At 33.8% G+C, this 23,719-nt stretch overlaps 1 protein-coding gene across 1 annotated transcript in view; it reads right to left on the bottom strand.

Annotated features, from left to right (window-relative positions):
- The window catches only part of RSRC1 (arginine and serine rich coiled-coil 1), a 400,073-nt gene that overhangs the window by 215,299 nt on the left and 161,055 nt on the right, over nucleotides 1-23,719 (bottom strand). Inside the window, exon 8 of the mRNA XM_055321055.1 lies at nucleotides 1,193-1,229. Coding sequence (XP_055177030.1) covers nucleotides 1,193-1,229 — 37 coding nt within the window. The remainder of the gene's footprint in view (nucleotides 1-1,192; nucleotides 1,230-23,719) is intronic.

Raw genomic sequence — 23,719 nt, 5'->3', positions numbered from 1 at the left:
GTCCCCAAATGATACTGGAATTTGATGTTTTAGAGCAATATTTTTATTCTAATATCCATATGTCCTAAATATATATACCACTAAGAAGTGACAAACAGATTCAGGAAATAATTTCTAATAATGAAATAACAATGTTATTTATTTACTTCTAATCGGGACAAATACATATTCAAATATTCTAACTAGGTTGTTACATATTGCTTTTTAATAATTAATTATACTTTTTAGGGTCATTTTTTAAAAATCTGGTTTTCCTTTAGCTATCACAGGGAAAGTCAAAAATCCCTTCCAACTCTAAAACTACTATAAGTCAAAGTGAAGCTGTTTCTTGCTAATGTTTGCTTTTGTGGAAGCAAACAAAAGCACATTAATAGTTAACAAAGCTACAATATGATATACGAATGAAGTCTTGCATTAAAAAAGTACTTAGATTGTATTTACAAAAGAATCTCTATCATTAATTATTCAACATTTGGATTTGACCAGAAACCAGAGCATGACTTTATAATGCTTTGTTTAAATGAACTACTTAATGTTGTAATGAACACTCAATGAAGGAAGCTAAATGAATTTTGGACCTGGTATAACAGAACAGTTTTTCTAATTTTTTGATCAATGGACAGATTTTAATGTTAAGTCAGTTGAATTTCATTTGTACTTTAAAAATGTTTACTTAAACCAAAAATTTTGCATCTCAATTATTTTATATTCTAAAACTGAATGTAGTTTAAACGAATGCATTATTCATAAAGCTAAGACATCAGGAAAAACAAAGCTGTGCCCTTCTTTCAAAGCCGTTAAATTGCTAAAACATACCATATTTATGCATGCAATATTTGATTGTGTTTTTCTTAAAACACAAGCTTGTTTTTGTCAGATCAAGATATGCCAAAAATTCTACACCAAACATTTTTGTTTATAATTAAAGCAATCATCAATCCAAGGATTGTCATCCATTTTATTTCATCTCTACATCAAAAAAAAAAAAAAGTAATTTTAAAAAAATTTTAAATTCCCTTGAAATGATAAGATAAATGAAAATGTAAGTGCCTTCACATAATAACAGTAAGCTGACCCTTTGGGAAATAGTTGACTTTCTCAATACAAGGTATTCAAAGCTCATTCAAAAGTGTTCATTTAGAATGCAGATATCAAAGATGATGCAAATGTTCAAGAGAAAATTAGAACTTACCAGATGTTCTAATCCAGCTTTGATGTTTCCAGATTCCCTAAAATAGAAGAATAAAAGTTCTAAATAGTTGCTAAACACTTGCCTGCTATAATTTACATTTACCTCAAATATGTTTTATAAATTCTTATAATTTTTTCAGATATCATCACTAATGTTCACAATAACACGGTTTTTAAGGACAGAACATTTTCCATCAAAAGGAGTAATTTTGATGGAACAAATAACAGATAACAGATAATTCATTTACATCTAATAATATTACCACTAAAATTGGGATTCCATAATAAAATGCTTCAGAGTTTTCTAAGTCAGCAGAGAACAAAAGGAAGTCGAGTACTATTATTTTACTATTCACACATCTATTTATTTTACATTAGCTTTTTCATTAGAATTTATGTTTTCTCCAAAATTTACTATAAAAATGTTCATACTACCATCTAGATTCTACTATGGACATTTTACTATATCTGCTTTATTAAAAATCCATCCACCAACGATTGCATTTTTTTAAAGATTTTATTTATTTATTCATGAGAGACACAGAGAGAGAGACAGAGGCAGAGACAAGGCAGAGGGAGAAGCAGGCTCCATGCAGGGAGCCCAACGTGGGACTTGATCCCCGGTCCCCAGGATCACGCCCTGGGCTGAAGGCGGCGCCAAACCTCTAAGCCACTGGGGCTGCCCAACGATTGCATTTCTATATAAAAAATATACACATAAAGAATATATTTGTGAGTACATATCTTTTTTTTTTTTCATGAGAGACATAGAGAGAGAGGCAGAGACATAGGCAGAGGGAGAACAGGCTGCCTTTGGGGAGCCTGATGTGGGACTCGATCCCAGGACCCCGGATTCATGCCCTGAGCCAAAGCCAGACGCTCAACCACTGAGCCACCCAGGTGCCCCAGTGACTACATATGTAAATAACTACATCTTAAGAACTTTTTGCTTGACATTAATTTTATTTAGTGTACACTACAAATCAGGACCTAAGATAATTATAATACTAAAGAACAAAGTATCACCAAAGAAGACACAAACATCAAATATCATGATATATTTTAAGTATTTAACTTGTTTTTCACTATAAAAAAGATCGCTGATGGAACTAAAAACACACATGAATGTGTCAGTAACAAAGATAATTTAAACATACATTTGGTGAAATGTGGCAATTAGTTGTTTTTTTCCCCGATATTAGTTTATACTAATTTAGTAGTGACAAATGGACTTAGAATTTCCTCACTCAGACCAAGTAGTATTTTAATCCCATCATAAATACCACCCCTTGTATTTTTAACATGAAAATATACTTCTACTACATTGCAGATAATAATTATGAAGCATCCAACAACAGCATTGCATTCATGATGTTTAATCTTTCTCTCACACCTCTTTCTTTCTCTAAAGGGGCCCCAAGTTTACTTCTCTTCTATTTCTGTCTCCAATTCTCTCTGCCAAAAATATACTTCTCTCTGTTTCCTTTGTCCTGCCATACAATCTTTCCAAATTTCCCGATCATTTTCCCTTCAGATCTGCTGCCTGAAAACTATATTCATGGCTTCCAACTTTTGCTCTCACTGCCCAATTGGCACACTGGGAATAAATTCCAACATCTACTGATTAGCGCTCATCTTTAACCATTCTCTTCCCTACTTTCTACCTCTGACAATCTTAGTGATACTATATATTCAACACTTAAAAATTTAAGGATTTCTGAAACTCATTCTCTGGATGTAGTCCTAATGACAATTGACAGGAATAAACTGTATGAAGAAATGAGACAAGGTTAACAGGTACATAAATAATTTTTACTTTATTATTACAAATTTAATGCATTTGCTGGAACTGGGAGTCAAATAAAACTTTACGCTTTCACAAGGGCGTTCTCATACAGTCACCGTGTAATTTAAAATGTAAACAAAAAAATAATGCACATAATGAAATATCTGACAGTGCAATCAATGTGTGTGTGCACCTGCCATAAAACTGAGTCTTACTCAGTTCTCAACCATCACTGACTCCCAGTTCTCAACCAGGTACTAGCTCTTTGTTTGTCCTTCCAAAGATATTCTGTATGTTTGTGTGTGTATGTGTCTTTCTCCTCCTCTATTTTTTTCTTAAACCCAAACAGAAGCATCCTATACTCACTATCTTGTCCCTTCATTTGGCATTCTACCTCAAAGGTTGAACTATAAAATACAAATCTACTTCATTTTTCCCCCATCGCTACATTGTCACATAATGGTTCTTATTAGAAAATAATACTGCAATATAAAAGAACAAAAATGCTCAAAGTACAAGATCATAATTTACTATCTGAAACCATGGAATCAGACATGCTTCATCAGAGCATTTTAGATTCTAGAAAGGTAATAAGACGTATAGTATACTGTATGTCATGTAACACTGGCAACAAGGTTTGAAGCAGCATCTCATCATTATACACATCAATAATTCTGAAAGCAACATGAATGTCCATACAAAATAGGATAAACAAAGACTATGCGTAACTTCATTTCAACGTCAGTTTTACTGTCAATTAGTTTGTCACAAACTTAGGGAAAATCTCCCAGTTTCTTGAGCTATTTGTATTTTGGAATTAAGGATAACAATCTGTTCTTAAAACAAAAAAGGCTGATTAGACTATTGCTTTGCTATATTTCCAAATGATTCTTTAAATGATATTTAGGAAATAGGCATTTTGAATGGTATGCATGAAAGAAAACTAGGCATCATCCTTGATGCATACCCTTTCTTCTACTACCAAACATAAACAAATGTAATCAATCACAGAGTCTTGGCTACCCAACGTCCTTAATTATCATTTAGAGCTAGCCACTTCTTTCTATCCTCACAGGTACTACTTTATTTTAGGTCATCTTCTTTTCTCTCCCAGGCTACTGTAAAGCCTCTTAATGGGTCCCAATGGCTCCTGCCTCGCCTCATGTCCATAACACAGCAAGATCTTCCTAAAATGTAAGCTTGATCATGTCATTTCCTTTTCAAAATCCAAATCCTACTACAAAATCAACCCCTACTACACACCAGTTAACTCATTCCCTCTGTTACCCTGCCAAAGCTACATTGCCAAAACTGTGACAGCAATAGCCATAAGAAATTATTCACCTGGCTTCCCTCACCACTGAACCACTTGCTCTCTCTACCTGACATGCTCCTTTCTCCCAGCCTCCTTTAGTCATTCCTAATCTAACTTATAAACAAAAACAAAACAAAACAACAACACAACAACAACAAAACATCCTTCAGGACTCATTCCGTACAGGAAGGGAAACCTTCTCTGGTCCTCACAAATGAACTAATCAACTCTTCCCATGTGTTCTCTTCACATAATTTATCATACTTTATATAAATACCTAATTACTTTCCCACTGACATCACTAGAATGAAAACTCCTTGAGAACGTGGATTGCATCTTTAAAATTTTTATATCCCAGCATCCATCACAGTGCCTGCATAGTGTATATTCAACTAGTAAGGGTCTGACATCTAAACATGAAGACAAGGTTGGATGGAAAATCAGGAGCAACCAATTCAGGTCTCTGGGTGGTCCTACACAGCCCCACTCTATCTCCACAGCACACGAAGAGCAAGGCAACTCCAAAGGCAAGTGGTTGTTTGGGAGAGTGGTATTAGGAGTTGTTTGTATGCGTGTGGTGCGTGGTTGTTTTGTTTCGCTTTGTTTTATGGTTTTGAAGGAGTATGAGGACACAGTGGAAAATGTGGTTGATTCAGGCCAGAACACAACACTAGAGGCTTTGCACTCTAGTTTTTAAATTATCCCAGAGAAGCGTAAGCCAGATCTAGACTTTTATGCCTCTCCTTAAAGCTACTAGCCAAGGCAGCCGAATGTTGCAAAGAAATAAAAGAGAAGTCCACAGGAAAATTTTAAGACCTCTGAGGTGAATAAGCACAGGAATAACAAAACAAATGGAGCAACTTCATCCAGAGAAAAAAGAATATACTGAGCAAGAATATACTATAAGCATAATAACATCTTTAAAGATAAAAGATTTCTAGAAATTTAATACAAAAAAACCAGCTATGAAGGGGAATCAATACGAGATAGCAGGTATTAAAAATACAGTAGTTTGAAATAAAAAACTCAGAGGATGAACTGAACGCACAATAGCTACAGACTGAGAATAAACTGGTGAGCTGGAACACTGGGTAGAACTCTCCCAGAAGGCATAGTATAAGGATGAAAAGACAGAACAAACATGGGATAAAGTTAAGAAGAGGAACAGAACTGTGAACATCTATATAATGGGAACCCTAGAAGGAAAGCAAAGACAAAACAGAAGAGAAAAAATATCTGAAGAAATAATGACAAAAAATCGCAGATACAGAATTATTCAAATCTTAGACTGAAAGGGTATGCAGAGCAGTGAACAGGATAGTTAAGTGAAAATCCACAACAACACATAATATAAGGATAACTAAGACTGTTGTAGACCATGAGCAAAGGCTAAAAGCTTCCATAAAGAAAAGGCATACCCCTGCATACGGGAGGAGCAGCACTGACATCAAACTTCTCAATAGTCATGTTAAGGTATAAGATATGTAGTATGAACTTTAAAGATATTGTATTAAAGGAAAAGGACTCTGAACCTAGAATTTTTATATATAGTTAGTAAACTATTATTTAAATTGAAGGAAAAATAAATTCTCAGCATACAAGGTCTCAGGAAATTCACAGGCCAAAGATACTATTTGACAGAAGTTCTGTGGAATGTAATGCAATAAGAAGAGAAATAAATTCAGGATCAGATAAAGCCAATACAGATGGACTTAGAATGGAATTATTATAATCTAAGTAATTAGTAACTAAAAAGAAATTTCACCCACAGTGATGCAGAATCAAAATGCCAGAAGATTCTTAGGTTGGGTAAGAAACAAAATCCAGCAATGTGTCATTTACAAAGAGATACATAAAACAAAAGAATTCAGAAAAGTTTCCAAAAAGGGTATGGTAAAAGATATAACCAGGCAAACCTGAAACAAAAGAAAACTGGGGTGGGTAAGTTAAATGACAAAATATATTTAAGTCACTCCTCCATCCAAAGAAAAAAAATAAATATATATTTTTGAGAGATATATATGAAAAAGGGTATTATATTTTAGTAAAAGATACAATAGATCAAGAAATGTTCATTTATATCCAGAAGGTTTGCATATTCCTAAAATGTAATACATATCATAGACGGAGACAACAAAGTTTCAACAAGTTTTCCATGGACATCAGTTTCTTTAGTTTTACTTTGGACAGAAAGACAAGGAAGAAGGGCCATCTCCAAACAATCCAACTAAAGTATCACTGTACATAAACACTAAGTAAGACAGCATGATACATAACCCTGGTTCTAGAAGCACAATACCTAAACTCAAATTTAAGCTGCACTACACAAAATAGTTCCAAGAGCTTGGTAATAACCCAACTACTCAGAGCTAAGATTGTCCATCAATGATGTGAAAAAGAAGCAAGATAATGTGCATGAAGAAGGAACAATGTAAACACCATACACCATACTGTGCTATAAAAATCTATTATTACAACAGACATTAAAATAGAAAAGTCTTAAAGTGGTTCCAAAAGCCTTAATGAATTTTTTTAAATAGAGTGGCAAGATCCAAGACATTGACAGAAGGATCTTGCAAGAAATGGTATAAAGCCTGTCCTCTTTAGGGGTCTGTCTCTTGGGTTGTCCCTGTCATGACTTCATCAATATTTGTGCAACTCCTTTTGCCCTGTGCTGAAAGCAGACTTAATTCAATTATAGGTCTCAAAACTGATAAAATGGTCTTGAAGTGGAAAATGGGAAGAAATTATTGGCAAATGAATAAAGATTTGTATCGAACTAACACACAGGAGTACAGCAGGTCTTTTTTTAATCATTCCCTGTCTTAAATCTTCTGGGAACCATGAGTTTCCCTTCCCCTCATGCAGCACATCGATTTCTGAATTAGACTGCAATATTAAATAATTAATATACTTGCCATGATTGATGTTTTGCATTAGTTGAATATTAGGTTATCAATCAAAATCCACTTGGTTTAATGTAATAATATTGAAAAAGTGTCACGGGCTGTTCATCCAATTTGTAGTTGAGGCAGCACAGATAGTAATGTTGGCATTACACGCGGCTCTAAAGCAGGAAATGCAGTGGCTCACATGGATGAGGCAGACATTTTGAGACTCACTGGGACAAGGCTGAGGTTGTCCTAAAATAAGCCTTGTGGCACCTGTCAGTCTCAATATTAGGTCTTTTTCCAGGAGAAAGGTGCCATACATCAATCAGAACATGGCAGGCGAGAACATTTTTAGAAAGAAGGATACTAATTTAACTTTGTGGCAAACATTGTATTATTTTGCCAAAGGAAGACTGTTCTAAATACAGAAACTGTTGCTATGATAAAGCTTATATCCCCTTAGGAAATTTCCAAACAAATACACTAAGATTTTTAAGAACCAGTCTTACTAGGAAGAGATATTTTGTTTTGTTTTGTTTTTAATATGGGAACAATATGATCAGTAAAGTGATCATTCAGGTTTTAAAATGGTCTAAGGGAATCAGGTTAAGGAGTCACAATTAACAATAGTATTTATTTTTTAAAAAAACTCTGTTCCTTCTGATGAATGCAGTCTCCCTCATTCTCAGTATTTTGCACGTATACTTGTAAAATACCAGCTTAAGTTTTTTTAAAATTACTTATTTCTCCCAGTAAATGATTTTTCTTACCATTCCTTATTATATCTGAAATCTATTATAGACTTACTTATAAAAGTAACATTTTGAAAACATTGAATAAATAAAAGACATTCAAAAAGAAAGTGACTCTTTTAGATGGAGAGTAGAAAAATAACAAAAGAAATATAAAGCCATTTCATAGAGCAAGCCAAAATCCAGTGGGTATTTAGTTACAAAATACTCAGAAATCATAATGAAGGTAACCAACCAAAATAGTATTAAAGTATCGTTTCAGTGACCAAGTCTTTAAGAAATAAAAGACTAAATATATTATAATAGGTAATGTATATATATAATCCATATAAAATGTGCACACACATAGTAATTATGGAAAACAAGGTAAGTCCTAAATAAAATATTTTACAGGTTTTTTTTGTCATGAAGTAAGTATATTATTCACTATTAAAGGATTACTATGCTGCAGTTTGCCATAAGAGATTCTTATCAAAATTAATTTTGTATCATCTCTTTCATAAAACAAAAATCTACATGAGTTTTTTTTTAACATAATGGCAAAGTTTATAAAAGCTTAAGTTATAAAAAAAAAGCTTAAATTATGAATTTAAAAAGTATTTACACCTCCCATCTAAATCATTGATAAATTTTTACATGTGTATATTACTTTTCAAATGTTATTAATGAAAAAATTGGTAATATAAAAATCTAAAAACATGAGTTCAAATTCCAACTCTACTACTTACTAAATAACTTTGTCAGGTTACAGAGCCTCTATAATTATTCTATATAAAGTCACACAGTAAATACATTCAATATGACAGACTAATAATGAACCAACTGATTGCATTCCACTTTCAAAACCAAGAAATATCTTTATAGATGTTAGCTTTTTAAGTCATCTTAAAATCTATCTCAACTGTAGTACCTATAAATGAAAGCCAGTCTACTTTTCAAATAACAAATACATATAAAAGGCTTAGTTAGCCCAATGGCTAGCATCCAATAAAAATACCACATATATCCTGGCAGAAGTGCATCCTAAGATGCTGATCTCTTTGAAAGGAGAAGAATAACATGTGTTGAAAAAGTAAACAACAGTTTCTCAATGATCTGATGCCTTTTACATTTTAATCCCAATAAGAAACATACAGATGGAGTGGCTGGGTGGTTCAGTCAGTCAAGTACTCAACTCTTGATTTCAGTTCAGGTCATCATGATCTCAGGGTTGTGAGACTCCACTGTGAGGCTCCACTGGGCATGGAGCCCACTTACGATTCTCTCTGCCCCTCCTCCTCTCTCAAAATCAAACAAACAAAAGAAACACACAGAATATCAGCTCCAAGTTCCAAAAAGATCTTTCTGGAATTCTCAATTTCAACCCATCATGTTTGGTTAGAAATCTCAGCATTTTTTTCCTGATTGGAGACTATCTTGCGAATCACTGGCTCTAAAGATATATTCTTCTATTACTGCAATTCAGAATGATAGTTTTCAGATGTTTGTATTTTACAAGTAGTTTTTTATATGACTGATTATTTGCAATTAATTCTGCTCCAGAATTTATAAATCATTTGCACAAACAAATGTGGCATGGTTACTTACTTTTACATGTACTATTCTGTTTTTAAGAGTCTTTAATTTTACAAATATTAGTGAGGACTCATTAAACATATTAAACAGCTAAGGACATATTATACACACTGAGCTTCCTACAATGAGAAGCTGAACACTTAAGTTGGTATGTAACAATTAAGCCATTATAGTCATTCAGGTAAACAGGTTCTGACCTTCACAGAAATGGTCAACAAAGGAAAGAAAACAGATTTCAGTATTTTTGCAGTTGTGTTCTATATAACAGTTTCAGAAGAAGATAAAGTGAGAGAATTCATCACTAATAGATTTTATCTAAAGAACTGCTAAAGGAATGCTTCAGAAACAAGGGAAATTATACTAGAAAGAGACCTGAACATCAAGAATGAAAAACAAAGCAAATATATTTACTGAGCACCCTTATACCTATCTCCATGATAAATTGAATATGTTATTCAATAACACAACCAAACATCACCAACAAAAAGTACAGGTATTAAGATAGGATATCTATACTTCAGATATTTAAAACAACGTGTCAAACCAAGACTATTACAAGTGTGTTACCAAGACTATTACATGAAATAGTATGTCCATGCCAGGCAGGGAAAATCCATGTAAACATGCTACCCACTTGCTATTTCAAAATACATGCAGAATTAATATTCAGAATCAGTGTGACAATCCTCTCTCCCACTGAGGCCAGACACAGCTCAAGAATCTTTCTCAACACTGTCATCTAAGAAATCATTGCCAGTTGTCTTGAGTCAGCAGGTGAGATGCAACCCATTCACCACCATCCCCTTCAATCCACGTTCTTCACCCAGCTCAAGTTCAGAAAAAGGAGAAATTGTTGTGTGTGTGTGTGTATGTGTGTGTGTGTGTGTGTGAGTGGTTGGGAAATCTTTTGAAGGGGTGGGTAATTTTACCTGGATCCTGGAGGAGTGAGCTCAAAGGCCCCATATAACCTGGCAGAGTTCAAGTAAGGGGAGTCACCCACCCAGAATAGGTACATGAAAAGGTCATATTACTGTTTGTCTTTAATTTTAAATAACTGTTATTTTGTAAGTTTTTAGGGCCATCATGTATAATTGTGCATGCTCATTATAGAGGAAAAAAGGAAAAAAATCCTCATGGGCAGTGGTAGCTGAGAGCTCTATGCATCCAAGCAGTGCATCCTGGTGTGGTACTGGATCCACAGGAAGAAGGGACACCTTTTCCATATATGCACAAAGGTATCATATGGGCTAGCAGAAGCCCTGCAAAAAAATTAATGCTTATTGTAGAAAATTCAAAATCACATCTTGTTCTAATGAAGAAGAAAATAAAGATCACCTGAAATTCCATCAGCTAACATAATATCTCAACATGCTTTATTTTTTTCCTCCATTCTTAAGCAAACACACAAATATACTTACTTTTTTCCTTACAAAAATGGGATCATCATTGATTTCTGCTCTGTAGCTTCAATTACTTCAATATTTAAGTATATATTATAAATAGCTTCTCTGGTGTTAATAAACACATTTACAAATAATATTTTTTTTACTGTTTACCTACTATTCCACTCACTGATGTATAATACATTAACTTCTCCATTATTGTTGGACATTTGGCTTGTTTCAGATTTCTAACTCTAAATTAAACGGGTGTAAAAATACAAAAACTGGTCACTGGATTTAAAAATCACTTATGAATTTTATGTAATGTTAATTTCACTTGGAGGAATGGGGTCAAATAATTTTGAAATGGGGGAATAAATCAGTGTATTCCATCTCGAGTAAATATTTAAACATATATTTATTATATAAATATAAACTTGTATTTAAACATAAAGTTTTATTATAATATTTTAAATTTAAATACACTTAAAAATAGAAAGTCCACTATCATAACATTGTATCCCAACAATTCCATAAAAGCAGTATCTACCTATATGGAATAGAGTCAATAATCCCAAATAAAAGGTAACAAATATATAGAAGTTTTCTATTAATGTTTTTGGCTGAGAGAAAATGCAATAGAAGTATGTATTTCTGGATAACAGCAAATTTTCAATAGTTCAAAACTGAGTATTCAATTTAAATATTAACATCTTTTTTTTTCAAATATTAACATCTTTTGATGTTTTTAATCTTCCCTATGATAGTATCCTATGAAACTACCCTAATACTCTAGCAAGAAACAAAAAACTAAGGTGTAACTATAAACAGGTAAGTACCTAATAATGCTAGGAAATAAAACTCCTAAAATCTGTCTTTTTTTAATGATTATTTTTAAAAATAAACTACTTGGTCTAGAATTCAAGATTCTTGCTGAAATAGAATGATCTGTCATTTCCTCTTCGCACTTAAATTTTTGATGACATCATTTGCCTAAGTAAAATGACCTTATAAATTCTACCCCTGAGGAAAGTATGTGCCAAGCACTATAGTAAGTGCTTTACATGAATTAGCTCATTTAGTCCTTAGACTTAACTATAAAACTACTTAGATGAAATCACTGAGGCTGAGAGAAGTTAGGTAGATCACATATTATACCTCCCTCTGCTAGTAAAAGGTAGATTTGAAGCCAAGCGGCCAGAATTCACTGCCCAAATCTTAATCAAGAGAGAATTTATTACTGTCAATCTCTAAACAATAATCTTAACAATGAAGTAAGATTCTACAGTATTCTCTTACTCCTTAGTTGGCACCATGATTGGAAAGATGGCTGCAAAGGGGTGAGGATTTAAGTAAAATGAACACCCACCCTTAATGATCAGCCAATATTTGCCAGGTGCTGAGCCTGTTCATCTATTTATAATCACACTAAATTCTAATAGTATTCACAAAAAGAAAAATATTAGAGTGCACAGATCTGCAAGATAAAACTAAAGGCCATTTAAACCTAGCAAACAGATTAAAATGAATGATAATGTTTCCAGTGCTGGCAATTGTGTATGGAATCAGATACCTTATGTCCTACTGATGAAAGCAGAAAATATTACAATTTTTCTAAAGGGAAATGGGAAAATGTTCAAATTCTCAATAATACACATAAAGCCTTTGACCAAATGGTTCTATTTCTCTGGGTTTATCTCAGTGATACATTCACAAGATATTAATCACTCTATTGTATTTAATACAAAACAAAAAATGGGGAAAACTAAATGTTCAATAATGGCAAACTATGAAATAAAATAATATCCACGCAACAGAAAACCTATAGCAATTAAAATTATGATGCAGTTGTATATGTATGTGAAAAATGTTCTTATGGCATATTAAGTTTTAAAAAAGAGCATATTATAGAATTATATGATGTCAGAGTTGCTTAAAAGTTTTATACACACGTATGTATAGTATCAGTACATATGTGTGTATATCTGTGTATAGCTGGAAAGTTATAAATCACAATGTCAACAGTAGTCAACAGTGGGATTTAACAGTGGGATTTTGAGTGGTGTTTATGTTCATTCTAATTCTCGTATATGTTTTCTAAGTTTTCTTCCATGAAAACACATTACTGTCAGTCCAGTTGAAAAAATATGTATTAAAAAAAATTCTCACAGCAACTCTGTGGTGTCCTACATTATTCTCATTTTGTAAATAAGGGATATCCAGCGTAGGGCAAGAATATAACTTGCTAAAATGGCAAAAATTGCTCTATCTGAATCCAAAACACATACTTTTTCTTTCAGAATGGAAAGCTACCTGCTGTCTTAGGGAAAACAAAGCTAGATCTATATTTGGCCCACACTTTCCCTTTTCTATACACACTTGAAAAACTTTCTCATAAATTATCTCTGTACATGCCTGTTAACCTTCAGTCTCCTCTTTAAAGACTTGTTTACAATTTTGTTCATTTTTATACCATCTACACTGTTTAGAATAGAATCTTCCTCGATTTGGTAAATGATTATATAAGATACAGATGAACTCAACTTAAAGTCAAAGAATGTGAAACTAGAATAGAGATAACGAACATATTTATGCCCACAATGCATGAGACAAATGGAAATGGCAAACCTTTCAATAATTGGTCCAAATTGGTCCAAGTGCTGCCACATTTCCTTCCTTTTCCACTTTGCCTATATTAATTTCGGTTCCTATCACTTTACATCAAAATTCTTCCAATACTCTTCCAAAACATCAATGTCTTCATACCTCAAGTCGATGTCTCTGTTTCCTAATATACAATATCAGCCTAATAATTTTCTACTACTATCCAAATGTACCTCTTCTCAGACCAAGTCGTTATGACCTCCATGTTTTGCTCATGCATTTACCTTCCTAAAACGGTCTTCTTTTCCTCACTAGATCTTCAAATTCTAAATATTTATTATGCAAGAACCAAACTCCCACTTCTATGTTCACAAAAGTTTCTTACGTCTCTAAACTTATAATCACTCCTTGACATTCAATGGTAAGTTCTAGAACTTCCAAATACACTTGGTTATGAATGCAATAATGTGTGCAAAGTGCTTAGCAGATTTTTCTTAGCATATACTAATTATTATCAATATCATTACTACTATGAACACATTTTACGAGCATTGCTCAATACATTATGACCAGAAGGAAACAAAGTCACTCTTGAGACACAATGCTGCCAAGTCAGCTGGCCTCATTATCAGCTAAGTGAAAGGACTCCTGCACATCATCCTCACAGAACCTATGCTTTAACGTCATGCCGGAGGAAAATTACAAAATCTCACATCCAGTGGGCCATATAAGCCCTATTTGAACAGAAAGAATATTAAATCTGTGGCTACACTGCATTGCCCTTATAGAAAAGTCTCCACAGTCCAGTATTTAATATTCAGTAAACATTTTATGTGGCTTCTATGTGTGTATCCATTGACCAGGCTAATTTTTTTTCTTTAAGTAAACCTTTTGTTTTCCTTGAAGCAAAGTATGGGCAAGGATTAGGTAGATGCAGTGCAGGGAAGTGGGACTAGGGGGCTGCAGTTCAGGGCAGGGGGCCTCATCTGTCTGCTGAGGAGCCCCAACAAAAGGCTCTTGCCTCTTTATAGATCAGTGGACCATGGATAGGGAGAGGGGAAAGGAGTAGGAATGGAGGAGTACTGACTCAAAGCAGAGAGAACTGCCACAGATCCCAGTAAGGAAACCTCTGGATTAAAGCATCTGGCCTAGAAATGCCTGTGATTGGGTCTGGAAGATCACACAGAGCACTTTGGCCTGACGGCTGCTTCCTCGGATACCCTCCTACCAACTTCTCTGCATCCCTAAGTCAAAGTGTTTGAAAAACTATATACACTATGTCTCCACATTCCTACTTCCCATCACATCCCCAAATTACTCTTACTAAAGTCAGTGGCATCTTCCCTGTGTTACCCAATCCATTTTTATTACCCTTCTCTTTATAGCTTCTCAGAATCATTTGTTTCTGTTGAACACTCTCTCTGGTATACCCTCTCTCTCCTCACCTGTCTTCTATGACATCACATGATTCAGGCTTTCCACTTTTTCTCAAAAAACGACTCAAGTCTTCTTTCTAGGGTCATGCTCCTCTCTTCAGGCATCAAAGGTTAGAGCTCCTCAAGGCTCATTCCCAGGCCCTCATCTTGTGATACTTTTTTCCTCATCTACCATGCCCTCATGCATAGCATTAATATCAATCTATAGGTAAATGACCAGAAAAAAATGTATAGTCTTCAGAGGCTCCAGATCCAACTATTCAGTTGTCTATTTGCTAGTCTCAAAAATCCAAAACAAAAAACAAAAACTTACACTCAATGTGTCAAAAACTGAACTTCCATTCCTCCTTCAAAATTATGCTTTTCAGCATTTCCTGTTTCAGAAAGGAGTCCCATCATTCACTGTGTTGCTCAAGCCAAAAACCTCCTTACATTCTTTTCACTGTTCCTATCTGTATAACCTGTCACTAAATCCTGATTCTACCTCTTTTTTTTTTAAATTTTATTTATTTATGATAGAGAGAGAGAGAGAGGCAGAGACACAGGCAGAGGGAGAAGCAGGCTCCATGCACCGGGAGCCCGACATGGGACTCGATCCCGGGTCTCCAGGATCGCGCCCTGGGCCAAAGGCAGGCGCCAAACCGCTGCACCACCCAGGGATCCCCCCCTTTTTTAAATTTTTATTTATTTACTGATGCTACCTCTTAAGTAACCCTAGACACTGTCTCTACTTACATAAACTGCTGCCATCCTAGTCCAATCCACTGCTGTTTCCCTCCTATGCACATACTACAAAACACCATAATTGTGTAAGGGGACGTCGCATCATTTCCCTGTCTGAAGCTCTTTAATGCCTTTCCACTGAAACCATCATGACTTGATCCTCCTGCCTTCATCACTTAATCATTCAACTACTACTGAGCATAATCTTTGGGTCAGATTCTGTGCTGAGTATCAGGGATTAAGAACAGACTGAGTTGCAAGGAGCTTATGGACAGGCACGAGAATCATACACAACTAACACACAAACATATAAATTAGTAACTGTTACATGAATGACATTTCAAAAGTACAGTGAAGAAATAGTACAGAGACCTATGAGACACAATAAAAGGAATACAAGATCTAGTTTAGGTCTAGAAATTCTTCCTTCATCTTATTTCATTGCTATGTTCACTCACTACACACTTCCTCAGTAGATCTCTCACGCTTTTCAAGCTACCCAGAATCTGAATCCCCTTTCAAATTAGGTAAGCTTTGATTCCAAAGTAATCCAAATAGAGGAAGACAGGATTATTCCAGAAACTCTGAATCAAGAATAAATGAAGGACAAGAATACAAAGATTATTCTAGGTGATAGTAGCAATGATGAATTGCAAGTCCAGTGGCAGCAACATTGGTGTTGCCAGTGCCCACATATTGACTACACTGACCGCATGATACAGCCATCTTAACTCCTGTTCATTTTCATAACCTGGGGTTTTCAGAGTTCCACTTATTACATAAGCTACCCAATAATCTTGCATATAGTTATTTACTTTCTTATTTTCTAATAGAACCTAAGCTTGGTGAGGATAGTTTACATGTAGACAGTAAGGAATGGCATGTGTAAGTCCTGCAGGCTTGAAATAGCCCTGCGTGTAAGAACAATTTTTGTTTTTTCTACTTCATTTAAAGTCAAAGTACAAATGAAGATTCTTCTAGGAGTGACTTTATTATCAAAAATGGTTTTATATTTGACCACATAAAATAAAAAATAATATATTCAATTCATAGGCACATTCCACCAAATATGTATTAGTAGTATTTGAAGGCCACTAGGGTTGCCAGTAATTCTTTTGAGTTGAGAGTACAACTCAGGGGTCAGCAAACCTGCCACCTGGTTTTGTATAGCCCACGAGATAGACTAGCTTTTACATTCTTAAATGGCTGGAAAAAAATAAAATAATATTTTTTGATAGGTGAGAATACTGAAATCCAAATTATTTTGTCAATATATAAAGTTTTGTTGGAACACAGCCACACTTGTTCCTTTCTAGTTTTCTGTGGCTGCTTTAGTGCTACAGTGGTCAGCTGAATGGTTACAAGAGAGATCATATGTAGTACTCTCATTGATTTGCACTGCTGCTCAGAGCACAAAAACCACAGTGATACAGTATATACATAACTCAACAGAATTTCAAGGGCTTCATGAATTGTTGTGATGTGACATTTAATTTTTGTTTTAATACCAGTTTATAGCAATCATGTCAAAACAGGAAAGTGAAAAGGGGACTTCAAATGACATACTTTTAAGGCACAGGAGAATGTAGATTATTTTATCAAATTAAATAACAATGCATTATATTTATTATACAATTACACTATATCTATGCTTAAAGAACAGGTGTTGACATTCTCAACTAAGGAGTCTTCACAAGATTTCCAACTTGCAGGAAAGCAACAGTCAAAAAACTGAAATAATTTAAAATGGAATACCTCATCACAGCAGAATTTCTTCACAAAAATATAAAATGAGTTTGAGTGGTGTATTCATCAGCCAATCAATGAAAACTATTCAACAATGATGAGTTAATTAAATCATGTTTGACAGCAGCAGCCAAAGGAATGTGTTCAGAGAAAATAAACTTGTTTAAAGTGATTAGCCTTTCAGTATGAACAGGAACTCAAAAAGTTGAGGACATAGGGAATATCATCAACAGTCAAAAACAAGGCAAATAATTTGAGGTGGTTTTCCTGAGCTTCTGGTGAATCCACAGATGTCAGGGACACTGCTCACTTGTTTGCGTCAGTGCTTCCTCTATTTGAAGTGACTAAAGAATTAGCCTTTGTTAATAGTCTATGTAGAATGTGAAAATATTTTAAAGAATACTGAGAAAACACTAACTCAGTACAACTTGATGTGAAATTTGCTAAGATATGTCACATATCATAGTGGTTAAAAATATGTATAGGACAGAGAGACTTAGTTGGACAAACTGGTAAAGCTTGTGAAAATATAAGCACATGTGAAAATTTAAAGCCTATGGTAATTCATTGTATTATTCATCAGCAAATATTTTGTGAAAATATTTGAATGTGTCATGTGTTATTGAACCAGTTGTGTCAACAGTGAACCTCATTTATTCTTGTGGATTTGTCCACTGTCCATTTTGTAAATTTTTGACAGAAAAAAAAGCTGAATATCCAGATTGCTCTAACACACAACACTTTGATATCTGAACAATGGAAAAGTTTTATTTTAAGTTTTTCCAGAAAGGGTCAAGATTAAAACTTTTCTAAAACAAAAAAAAAAAACTGCCCTCAATCACTTTTAGTGACACTGGACAGCTCTGGATATTAGCTTTAATGTAGACTTAGTAATGTTTCTTAATGAATTCAGCCAAAAATTAAAAGGTAAACAGTGTTTACATGCAAAACTTACACTGCAATAAAGTCATTCGGTCATGACTGATATTATTGGGTCACAAAATAATGTCAACCTGCTTTATATACTTCTCATTTTGTCAAGTTTAAAACAAGATCTCCATCCCCATATACTGTTCAAGGAGTATATTTTCTGAGCTCAAACTACAATTCCAGTAATATTTTCCAACCTTGATGCAAGTGTAAAGAAAATTTCTGTATTGCCAAACCCATTTTACTGTGCTATTGAGGAGCTTCCTCTTCAGCTGGAAGTGATTAATCTGTAATATAATAAACTAAAAGGCAAATACCGGGGTACCACTCGGTTAAACATCTGCCTTCGGCTCAGGTCATGTTCCCAGGGTCCTGGGCTAGACTGGGAGCCTGCTTCTCCCTCTCCTTCTGCCTGCCACTCCCCTGCTTGTGCTCTCTCTCTCCCTCACCCTCTCTATCAAATAAATAAAATATTTTAAAAATAAAAATAAAAAACGTATCAAGAAAAGAATCTATAAGAATTTTATAGTTGCCTTCCAAGCAACACTGAGTTCAACTGAAATCGTATGCTCATGGATTGTGATCAGTATTTAGCAGTGCCTATCATCATGAAAAACATTTTGAAGATGAACTATTTAAAATCTCATTATCAATTAACAATAACAGATGAACACTTGTAATAAATTTTGGTGACACTAACTCTGAACCCCAATTAAGTGAAATGCTATCCCAAAAGAATTCTATTCTTCTCATTTATACATTTGTACTACAAAAGCTGTGCTAAATAATTACCTTTGAATTTTGTCATTAAAAATTGTGGACGTTAATTTTCTTTTATTAAATAAATATTTACATAATACCCTCAGTTTTGCCTCTTAGCCCACAGAGCCTAAAATTTTATTATCTGGGCCTTCACAGAAAAAATGTGCTGACTCCTCAGCTAAATCATTTAAATTCCATTTGTATTCAAGCTGACCATATGAAGTTTTTTCACTTGGGGAAATTTAGGGTAGGCAGATGGAGGTAAATGGAGATTTGTTGTTTTCTTATTATTTTGATAATTTCATGACACTCTTAACAGAATCATTGGCAATACTGACAGTACCTCAGTACCCAAAATGCAAATGACAAATTAAGAAAAGGAAGATGTAACAAAATATAAAGAAGAGTTGTATTAGAAACTTGAGAACTTGGTCAACCTCTCCCATCTCCTTTTATTCTACTTTACATATCAAAAGAGGTAAGAATTTTCTTAACTATATGTAATAACATGTTGGCTGAAAAACAAAAGAAAATGGCTACCAAAATAATAAAACAAACAAACAAAGAAATAACTTTAACATCAATTCTAAGACAGAAACTTTTGTCTTTCACGAATTCAATTCATCTCTTTCTAAAATGAGAGTTTGACAAAGAAGGAGTAACATGAAAAAAGATAAATGTTAATTACTTCATCTAAAGATTAACCTTGGCATAATCAGAAAGAAACATTCTAGTACACTGGAGAAAAATGGCTTTTTCTTCATTAATTAAAGATCATTTAGCATAACATTGAATAATCAGTTTTGCAAGCACTGAATTTTTATAAAATAGGACTATATGAAATCTATATGAAATCATAAATACATCCCTCAGTACATCTGAATATTCTCCAAATTCATCATATTAAACATTAAAAAAGAATGTTTAAAGCTCATGCATTATAGGGATTTGTCTATTATAAAGCAAGTAATAGAATTAAAAGAATATAATACTGTTTCAGGTTTTGAACAGGGTAAGAGTGAAGCAGCATTCTGAATATTTCAAATGTTATTTTATTGGGTCACAACTATTTAAGACTTTTAGGGTTTAAATCTGTATGGTAAAAAAAATAAAAATAAAAATAAATCTGTATGGTGTTATCAGTAGAAACAGCAACATTGTAACTTTTTGCAAGGTGATATGAAAACAAAATAACCAATCATACATGCTCTTTTTTGCCTAAGATAGTTCTGGCTTATTTCTGACATCTAGCAGAAATTAACAGCATTTCCTTTCACTTTTAAAGTGTTAAAGTCAGGACAATATATTAAACGGTCACCCTTTACATAAAGAAATGCCAAGCTTACACACATCATAAAAGGATAATACACCAAGCAAGCATGGTCCAACCAACTACCATGTAAAAGAGTGATTGAAAGATTGGCTGGTGGTACCCGGGATGAGTTAGAGTGAAAGATGGAATATGAAGAAATGGCCCGGCTTTCTTCTCAACTGATTCCAGTTTGCCTCCAAGACTAATACTACTGCTTAACTCAAAGACAGTAGGCTTTTGGTAACACTTGTTTAATTTAGTGATGCTTGCCAACACAATCATACCTTTAAATGACTGGTATTTTTATAAAAGTTCTCAACAAATCATATCAATACATGTTATGAATGCCTGGAGTTCCCATTATATAAAATAGGCCTCAGTGTCAAAGTTCATGCTGAAAAGCCATACTGGTAAAACAGGGAATAATTATCCTTAAATTCCACGTTTTTTGTTTTTTTATTTTTTAAAGATTTTATTTATTTATTCATGAAACACACACACACAGAGGCAGAGACACAGTCAGAGGGAGAAGCAGGCTTCGGGCTAGGAGCCTAATGTGGAACTTGATCCCAGATCCCAGGATCATGCCCTGGGCCGAAGGCAGATGCTCAACTGCTGAGCCACCCAGGTGTCCCTAAATTCCACATTTTTATTAAGATTTGTACAGCTATTAAAGAGTTATATTTTGTTCACAAAGAAAAAGGACTGTGGACTTACAGAACTTTAAATCTGAATTGTAAGCAGTAATTAAAAGAAATTTAACTTAAAACTCCACAAGAAAATGAATATGTGTGTGTGTGTGTGTGTGTGTGTAAATAAAGCCCTTTTTGGATAGAAAATGTATATTAATAGACTGGGGGGATATATTAACTACTACATTAACTACTACATTGAATATATTAAATGGAGCATACAACTTTTTTTAAATTTTTATTTATTTATGATAGTCAGAGAGAGAGAGAGAGAGAGAGAGAGAGAGAGAGAGAGAGAGAGAGGCAGAGACATAGGCAGAGGGAGAAGCAGGCTCCATGCACCGGGAGCCCGACGTGGGATTCGATCCCGGGTCTCCAGGATCGCGCCCTGGGCCAAAGGCAGGTGCCAAACTGCTGTGCCACCCAGGGATCCCGGAGCATACAACTTTTAACTATATTAACTCTTCATTAATAAAAACTATCTGGACAAGTAAAACAAGGTTCTAGGTTAATAAATTTTATATCTATACACACACACACATATATATATACAATGAACTAAATATATTCATTCTTAATATATTAGATATTAATATATAACTAATAGATTAATTTAGATGATTAGAGAATATAAACTGAAGCATTATGACATTATGGATAAAAAACCTACACACTGATTTCTTACTAATATAAGAAGATTAAAAACATAAGATCATGTACTCCTTTTTGAACTCTGAGTTCTCAAAAGCTAGTTAGTACTCATGGTTATGTAAGAGAATGTCTTTGTTCTTAGAATATGTGCACCAAGCATTTGTGAGGAACAATGTTTCCAACATACTGTCCTTTGGTTCAGAAGAAAAATATATTTATAAATAAGTGTGTGAATAGAGAGGGAGGGAGAGCTGATAAAACACAAATGGGGGCAAATTGTAAACAACCGGTGAATCTGGGTAGAGGGTACAATGAAGTTTCTTGTACTATTCTTGAAACTTGTCACCAAATTGGAAGTTTTATAGTAATATTTAACCAAGAAAAAAAAGCTAATTCTATTAAATTTTGCCAAGTTTCTGTTTTTACTAACTATATATTGTTTGTAATTTTCTACCTTTTGAAAACCAATAAATTCTTCTCTTTCACCCAATTACTACTATACTTATATTAATCGAATTTAATTCTGACAAAAACAATAGTCTTAACCAAATTTTTGAAAAATGTAAGATTAAAAACTTCTACACAAAGAATAAACTCCAAGAGAAAAGATGCAAATAAAATGACTATCATAATCTTTTGTTTTTTATTTGCAAGTATAAAACTGAAGAAAAACAAAAGCCTGGAACATAGCATCTGTCATATCAGAATATAAAAAGATGATCCTGGCACAAAATGAAAAAGCTCTAATTCATTTGCAAATCAAGCCTGCCGGTTCCATTTCAAGCTGGCGGTAACTGTCAAGAGTTAACAAGATAATCACTTTCAATCCTGCCTTCAATGGTACATTACACTGTTATTCCATTCAATAAGGCCGTTCTTTGGGGCACTAGATGAATGGTTTTCATTTCTAACTCACACAAAAAGTTGTGCGGGGAAAAATCCACGGGGCTTAAGAAAGAAATCCCTTTATGGGCATTTATCTGCCGGTACTTGCTTTTAGGCAAAATGAGATATTTTGAAACATCAGTGTCCATTCACTTCCTCTATTCCTTTAGGCCCTTAATCCGTTAAAAAAAAAATTGGCATAGGAGAAAAGTGCAAAACCAGTTTCATTTTCTAAATTATCAATGCACACTAAACAAAAATTCTCTTAAAATTATTCTATGCAAATATAATGCTATTCCACACAAAAGACAAATATTAACCAATCTTATCTCATGATAACTTGTGTGACTTTCTTAGATCACCCACCTATATTTTAGATGAAATGCAGGTGTTTAAAATTTCACATTTTCCTCCTGTTGTACTTACAGTGATATGCATGCCTAAAAGGATATATTTTTAAAAACCTTTCCAGGTCATTCCCAATTGAATAAAAATGAGTTTTATCTAAGTGTATCCTTACAATGTATTAGCCAAGAAATTATAAAAGCTTTTACTATTTCATGGTTTACCTTAATTTTAAAAACAAATGTAGCACAGGTATATGTATAATTGTTTTTGCAAAAATAAATATATATACATATATATTTTGCCTTCAGTTGAAGAAAAACACAAAAGTACAAAGATTTAAATGTATCTACTACTAACAATTAGGTCATCTTCAAACTACTTTGAGAGTAAAAAAACATAAAATCTCTTCCCTGACTCCTTAGGCTGCCCTATATCCATCAATTTCACCCAATGTCAAAGTGTAAATTTACTAGAACCATCTGTGTATGAATTACAGCCTATTATTCAAGTCTATTAGCAATAGCAATAATTAATCTTTCCCTACCTACACCCTAAATTCAGAAAATAGTATTGCTATATATTTCTATGCTAATCACAATCTCCAGCCAAGACTTTTAATCCTTTTATAATCCCTAATTATCTGGGGTAAACTTGGATTTTTAAAACTCATATGTTTACAAATGTTTAAAGTCCTTCTAAAATCATTACTTTTTAAAAATCTATTTATATTGTGTCCAA

Source organism: Nyctereutes procyonoides, unplaced genomic scaffold (assembly GCF_905146905.1).
Source record: "Nyctereutes procyonoides isolate TBG_1078 unplaced genomic scaffold, NYPRO_anot_genome, whole genome shotgun sequence".
Lineage (NCBI taxonomy): Eukaryota > Metazoa > Chordata > Mammalia > Carnivora > Canidae > Nyctereutes > Nyctereutes procyonoides.
This window is presented reverse-complemented; position numbering and strand designations above follow the sequence as displayed.